The 8,206-nt window shown below is 34.3% G+C and overlaps 1 protein-coding gene across 1 annotated transcript in view; it reads left to right on the top strand.

The window, feature by feature from the left end:
- The window catches only part of mpp7b (MAGUK p55 scaffold protein 7b), a 124,148-nt gene that overhangs the window by 9,998 nt on the left and 105,944 nt on the right, over positions 1-8,206 (top strand). The window contains exons 5-7 of the mRNA XM_067453388.1: positions 1,655-1,732; positions 4,981-5,061; positions 7,323-7,463. Of these exons, the coding sequence (XP_067309489.1) occupies positions 1,655-1,732; positions 4,981-5,061; positions 7,323-7,463 (300 nt within the window). The remainder of the gene's footprint in view (positions 1-1,654; positions 1,733-4,980; positions 5,062-7,322; positions 7,464-8,206) is intronic.

Raw genomic sequence — 8,206 nt, 5'->3', positions numbered from 1 at the left:
GACATGAAATATTTCTACACTATTAAAAGAAAAAAATGATGTTTTAACTTTCTATTGATCAAAGAATCCTGGAAAAAAATGCATCACAATTACCATAAAAATAGTAAGCAGCACAACTATCGTCAACAATGGTAATATTTAAGAAATATTTTTTGAGCACCAAATCAGCATTAGAATGATTTCTGAATGATCATGTAACTAAAAACCGAAGTAATGAGGCTGAAAAAACAGTTTTGCCATCAAAGAAATACATTTAATTTAGATTTAATGCTTCCCCGTTTTCTATTAATTTAATTTAATAGAAAACATGTATTTTTAAAATTATAATAATATTTCACAATACTATTTATTGCATTATAATGAATAAATGCAGCATTGGTGAAAATTGTATTTACTTTTAAATGGTGGTGTATCTATGAAAGTTTTATGTAGGTTTAAAACCTTGTAATTTAATAATTTAACTATTCTATGTAGTTTTAAATGAAAATTGGATCTTAGAAACCAGCACATATAATAATTAAAAGAGTTCTAAAATATTTGTAGATGAATAATAGCATATCAAACCACAGGACACTGTTGAATCTGCTTGAAACTTCACCCACACACCTGTAGAGGGGCCATTAAAAAGAAAAGTGTTTGTTTCACTGACAAGTATCCCCCAAGATGGAAGCTATGAATTTATTTTGTACAAAACATTTCAACATGAAGTCTGAAATATCTTTCTCACCACACAACAAATTCCAACTAATGTCAGAGTCCATCTCAGCAGGGAACACAAACATGCAACTAAAGGATTATACTAAGTACGCGCAAAAATAATGTTTTTGCTTTTTCCAAGGCGCTGCCATATGACTAAAAGAAATCAGGGCTATTTTCTGTTGGAAAATAAGTAATTAGACTGCCATTACAAACAAGAAGAAACTTTACAAGAAATGTACCTTAAGAATCTGAAATAAATGTAGCATGCGGTCTGAGTCAGAATACATCTCCATAAATTATTATTATTTTTTTTTGCATATCACTTGACATAATTGCAGTTCTCTTTTTGTGGAAATAAATATTTTATATATTTATTTAGACATAAATTAAAATGATATTTTTGGCCTTGTTAGGCGTGATTTGTGGCACATGGATTTGCATTAAGAGACATTAAGCAACAGCAAGTCTGTAAAGATACTTTATGTGAAGTTTTGTGTATAGAATGTGGCCCCAAACATACAGGCCAAAATGTGTCTGGTTTTAGTGTGTGATATCATCTTTTAACAAATGTAAAATTGTTTTACTTAATACATCTGTTATGAAACATGTTCCTCTTTTTATGAGTACTGTTAGCTGTGTGAGGGCTGTAAATATGATTACATCTTTCTTGGCCGATATTCTAATAGCTTTGCCATTGCTTATGCTGCACATAAAGTACAGCCAATGGATGCATAGACAGATAAACACACAAAACTCCTTAGCCTTTAATGTTAGTCTATTTCACTGATATATTACCCTTTTGTAACTTTTGCTCATCAGACTGTGATATATTACTCACAAAATACAGAGAAACGTTTTGCTACTGGATGAATTTCAAGGGTGAGGGTCAAAGGGGTGAGCACTAACCCTCTGGGCATTGGACAGCAGCCTAACGCCACTTCTCTTCTTCTCACAGGTCTATGACAGGCTGCAGAAGTACAAGGCCCAGCGGCCTGCTCCGCTGCTGGATAGGACACAGGGCCTGGCTCAGGACGTAAGTTCTCCTCTGGGGCATCTAGTAATTTCTGTCTCCCGACCAGAGTGATCAGACAATCCAGCGGAGCTGGCACGAGATTCAGTTGCAGGACCTTTAGTCTGTTTAGTGTTGTCGGCTTGAAGTGTACTGGAAGGGATTACAAGTCAACACTCCAGAGTCACATAAATATATGTGCTACACATACCTCACAGACACTCACTTATGTATTGTTATTTTTGTATGAAATTATTTGGCAAGTTCTAAAACTGAATTTTTGTGTATAAATGCCCAAAATTACATGGTTTCCCATAAGTAATAAAACCGTAGTGTATAACCAACAACATAATGAAACGGAAATGTAAAAATATATTGTTTAAAACAAGTTTCCCGAACACACCTTTTTATCTGCCATTGTTTGGGCAAGCAAATAGTTTCACCCTAAACTTGCACCTTTGGTTGAGCCAATATTGCTAGGTAATGCTGGTCAGAGGTTTCAGAAAGAAGGGAAAGATTGGAGAATTTTTTTTTTACATTAATTGTTTATTATTAGATGCTATATATATATATATATATATATATATATATATATATATATATATATATATATATATATCAGTACTGTTAATGTAAAAAAAAAAAAAAAAAAAAAAAAGTATCTTTATAAACTTTATAAAAGCTTATAAAGATCATCTTGATTAATGTTTTATCCCTTGTTTTTTGAAGGAGGGAACAAAGATGTTCCAACCTCTCTTGCAGGAAAGAAAGCAATAAAATAAAAGGAAAGAAAGCACTTTTCACAATTCTCACTTGCCAATGTCCACTGGCTTGTTTTGTTTCCACTTGAAGGTGTTTGAACTCCCAAGTGAGATCCCACAATGTTAAACTGTTGACGTAACATCGAACATGACTGATAGAAGAACTAACATTAGTCTACAAATTGTTAATGAATTGCATCATATTTTAAAATTAAACTTAAATTAATACAAATATGTATATACTGTAGATGTAAATATTCTTTAGTATTAATAAACTATACAATTATAATGAATAATAATATAACATAACATTATAATATAAATATAAAATAGTATAATAATAATCATAATCATATTAATTTTATATAACATAACATTTCCTTTAAAGGGCTAATTCACCATGAAAATTCTGAAATGACTAGTCATTAATTATTCTCCCTCATGTCGTTCCCAACCCATAAGTCCTTTGTTCATCATCAGAACACAAATTAAGATATTTGTTATGAAATCATAGTGCTTTCTGACCCCTCCATATAGACAGCTATTTAATTAACACTTTCAAGCTCCAGAAAGGTAGTCAAAACATTGTAAAAATAGTCCAAATGACAACAGTGGTTCAACGTGAATTTTATGAAGTGACGAGAATACTTCTTGTGCGCAAAAAATAAAAAAAATAATTCAACCGTTTCTTCATGTCTGTGTCAGTCTTCTGCGCTGTTGATGTAATAAATACAGTACAGGTCTTCTGAGTTACGTGCGAGCTACGGCAACACGCCTCCTTGCCATTGGCCGATGCTGTTCACGTGAGCACCACAATGCTTGGGTGTGATGCTGACGCAGGAGCTAACCAACTGCACTGTAAACTGCATAGGAGATTTCCATTTGATAGTCATGGAAGCATCATATGAATCATATAATGTTTGCACGGTAATTTTCCAAAAAACAACAACAAAATATTACAATTTAAAATAACAGAGTGAATATACATAATACACATTTTTATTATATATATTTTTTTCTTTAAATACTATTTTTTCGCAGTAGCTATTTGCAATAAGTGCAAATAACAATATATGTTTTTTCCCCAAGTGAAAAAAGTGATATATATTCTATTTACACTAAGTGACAATAGCAGCATTTTCTTAGCGAATAGTGATATTTACACCATGTAAAAGTAGCAGTTCTTTGCATTATGTGTAAATAGTAATTAGATGCTAGTTATACTTTGTTTTGGCAGATACATATTTGCACCTCAGTATTGTTGTACATTAAAAGGATGCAATATATAACATAGACTGTAAATTATTATATTTATTAAAAATTATTATAATGTTGCCACCTTAATGAGACAATAAAACCCCTCCATACACCTACCCCTAACTCTACCCAATTTTATTTCCACTTGTATAATTTTTTTTTTTTTTATTGAAAGTATATGCCTTTCCGATGTGATATGTGATGGGAAAAGGCAGAAGAACAAACTTGGCAGAAGGTGGATTCGAACCCGAGTTGATCGTGTCAAAATCCGTGCAAAGGGTCCCTCTGGTCGGGGAATTAAAGACCTGCATCCAGTGACATGTTATGCTATTCTCACTTGCCAGTGTTCTTTTTGTAACGGCAAAGCTGAGTATTTAGAATTATTTCTACAGTCTTCAGTGTCACATTATCCTTAACAAATCCCTTTTAAATGCTAAGTTTGTTTTTACCATAGTTTAGCATTTTTAACAATAATAAAAAAAATAATAATAAAAAAAAAAAAAAAAAATATATATATAAAATTAAAAACTAAGTTCAACAACTGGCTCAACAAGTTAAGTAAAAATCGTTATCAGTTCTTTACGTTATCAGTTGGATTACACTTCAACCTGTTTCTGTCTTCATTACAATTATCTACCTTTAACAGCATTCAAATTTATAATATAAAACAAAAGTTTTTCCTCTTCCTCGCACATATTGCAAAAACAATCAGCCCTGTCTTTATCAACTCAATTCTGCAGAGGCTCTTAAAACAAAGATTATCTCCAGACTGTGCACGCTGTATTTCATTAAAGCAAAGAGTGGTTTTGAAGTGATATCAATTTCCATCTTCTCTCAGACTGAAAATGAGGAGGACATTTTGGTGCATTAAACTGTTAAAAGCGTTTTCTTTGCATCTCAGCTCAGTGTAAAATTTCAGTTTTGGAGATTTAATGTATGTTTAATGTCAGGTCCGGTGTCACTCACAACCGCATTCAATTTAGTTGGTTGTTGCTTGGCTGAACCACAACAGAAACAGCTATTTCTCCAGGGCTCCTGGTTCTGTGGCTTTTTGACCTGCTATGCAAACACTCACATAGTATTGTCAAGTGGGTTGGGATAGATTGAACCAGACCACCAAGCATTGCCAAAGTAAACTGTTACCAGATCAGTACCTGGAGCATAAAATAGGCCAACATGGATGGTCAGAGACTTTTGCCTGTTATAACATCTAGATATTATTAAATGTTTATTGTTTTTCATTTTTCGTTCCAGTTGGCAGAAGAGTTACGTGGTGGTGTCACCGGCCCAGAGACAACAGAGTTGTTACACCTGCTCTCCAAACCTCATGTACAGGTGAGAAGAGAATGCACATGTGGGTCAAGATTTGGTGATCACTATAAAGGTGGATCGACATATCTGACTGAATAAAAACAGAAGCAGAAAAAAGTATTCTTGCTTTTATGGTGGGCTGGTGTCATTAGACAAAGTACATTCATGAAAATATTTCTATGTCTTTCTTTCCTGAGTTGTCTGTTGTAGACAAGCACATTTTAGTAGATATACAACTGATAACTTATAGAAATATACATCACTCTCTAACATCAAGCATGAACTGTTAAAAAAAGAACAAAACAAAAAAAATAATCACCTTGATGGCTTTTACAAACCAGACCCACACATTAAGTTTATAGAGTTCATGAGTTTTACTTATGAGGGCCTTGACAGCTTTATTTGTGATTGGTCTAATGATATGTTGCTTTTTGGATCATTTTTTTTGGCTTTCACATTTTATAAGGCAAAGCTGGGTTGCCTCATTGAGGTGATATTCAATGTGGAAAGATGCTTTATCAAGCCAAGTGAAACGACCAATCAACAGAGCTGATGGTTGACTTGCTTGATTTGCTGAGAATATTTTTACTCTGGATGTTTAAAGGATTGGGGTCTTTACGATTGTTAATGAAAAAAGTCATCAAGACTGATTTATTTGATCAAAAATATGGTAAAACAGTAATTTTGTAAAATACTAATGTATACAGATCAGGCATAACATTATGAGCAAATATTGTGTTGGTCCCCCTTATGCTGCAAAAACAGCCCTGATGACCCGACGAGGCATGGACTCCACTTGACTTGAGTTGTACTATGGTATCTGGCACCAAGATGTTTGCAGCAGATCCTTTAAGTCCTGTAAATTGCGAGGTGGGGCCTTCATGGATCGGACTTGTCTGTTCAGCACATCCCACAGATGTTTAATGGATTGAGATCTGGAGAACTTGGAGGCTGAGTCAACACCTCAGACTTGTTGTTTAGTTTCTCAAACCATTCCTGAACCATTTTTGCTTTGTGGCAGAGGGTGCATTATCCTGCTTAAAAAGGGAATACTGTTTTCATGAAAAGGGTGTACATGTTCTGTAACAATGCTTAGGTAGGTGTATGTGTCAAAGTACCATCCACATGGATGGCACGACCCAGGGTTTCCTAGCAGAACATCTTTACGCTTGCCGATTTTTTCAACTAGGAGGACAAAATGTTCACTTGCTGCCTAATATATTCCACCCATTAACAGGTGCCAGGATAAAGACATAATCAGTGTTATTCACTTAATTTTTTATAATGTTATGCCTGATCAGTGTAATCAAAAATTAAAATTAAATTGATGGTAAATATGAATTTCCAGCTGTCATTAATCCAGCTTCACAATTTTCAAACTTCAGTGGCACGTGATCCTTCAGAAAGCATTCTATGATCATTCTGCTGATTTGCTGCTTGTGGCAAGCAAGCCACCGGTTGCGTCCCGTTCTCTCATGGTCCCTCTGCATTGACTGCTTGCCACAGTGCTCAAGGAACATTAAAGGGGTCCTGGCTTTTTTTGTATACTGTTGTCTGAGGTTAAGTTATGACGTTTGCATGGTTTTTACATTAAAAACATCATAATAAATAAGTAATAGGCTATTTACTACCCTGGTTTTGAGCCTTGCTCGGTTTTTATAAGCATGCCGCATTGAAGATTTGGAAGTAAACACCCACTGCTATGATTGGATAGCAGTTCTGCATATTATAATGAACTTTGATTCCCCATCAGTACATGTGGGAATTGATTTGAAAACGGCAACCCGAATGATTCGCCCACAGGGCTCGCAATATGTCTATAAAACAAACAAGATTTATCTCTCATCCACCCTCATGTTCTCTTTTATTGCTTGGCCGGCTCGATCAGGGGATATCAACACAAACCGCATCACTAAAAAGGTGTTTTCAAACTCTCCCAAAATATGATCTTCTTTCAATGGACCTCTTTCTTAAAATATAAAGGCATATATTTTTTTATATAAAGACCCTTTCATATAAAGACCAACCCCCCTCCCCCTTTACACCTACATTAAATAACTGTCTTTTATTGTCTTTTTATTAAAGCAAATCATTATACATTAATCTGTAAATTATTAAATATTATCTTGAAATCTTTTTTCTAACCAATATTTAGTAATAATAGGTAGATACAATTATACAATTTTAATAATAAATACATGTTAACAACATTATCCCTTATAAATACTGCGACCCAAATTCCTAACCATACAATACCATACCTGTGCTTTCATTATCTTCTTCAGGCTTTTCTCTCAGTGCATGACATGGTGGCCCAGAAAGAGTTTGACCCTCGGCTGCCACCTCTGCCTCCACTGCCTGATTACGATGAGAAAGAGGAAGATTCGATCAAGATTGTTTGCCTGGTTAAAAACCAGGAGCCACTGGTAGGTCCCTGGATAACAGGAGTAAAACATAAGAATATAGTCCATCTATATATTGCTGGTTAAAAACAGGTTAAAGAAATCTAATCTCAGCAGTTAATTCATTATGGACAATCATATCAACAATTCGGGAGACAGATATGCTTCAGCTTTAAATATAAAGTGCATTGCACTCCCTTCAATCCTGTACTGTCAGATGCTTTTAAAACTAATTTCTGAAGAACATTGTTTGAAAAGTCATTCATAGGCTAACTTTCCATAAATTAAAATGTGAGCAATTCCTCATGTTTAGATTAAGGTCATGGAACTAAAATTGATTAGAAATCAATTGAAATCAACTGAAAATGATTACTTCGTTGAATTGTTTTTGATTATAATCAGCAGAACACTAATAAGACCAGCATATTTAGAGGGAAGATCTGGATTATAATGCTAAACAGTATCAAAGTGCATCCCGGATAAGTTTTGTCCTCAAATCTACCTCCAGAATCATATTTTCCATTACTGAACAAAACCATCTGCACTTACATTTGTGTTAGTTATATGGGATGCTTTGAATACAAATAGGAAACACTGTACAGCGCTCTGCATGTAAAATGCATGACTTCAGATCGAACCCTCTCAAACAAGGTTTATCTTTTTATTGTGGGTTATCCTTCTCCTTCTGACACACAGTGTGGCTGTCTTCCCATTCATAATGCAAAGCTTGTAAAATGGCGATTTTCCCCATTATTACTGCTTTCGTC

This window comes from Pseudorasbora parva, chromosome 9 (assembly GCF_024679245.1).
Source record: "Pseudorasbora parva isolate DD20220531a chromosome 9, ASM2467924v1, whole genome shotgun sequence".
Classification (NCBI taxonomy): Eukaryota; Metazoa; Chordata; class Actinopteri; order Cypriniformes; family Gobionidae; genus Pseudorasbora; species Pseudorasbora parva.
The sequence above is the reverse complement of the archived record's forward strand: the minus strand, read 5'-3'. Positions and strand labels throughout refer to the sequence as shown.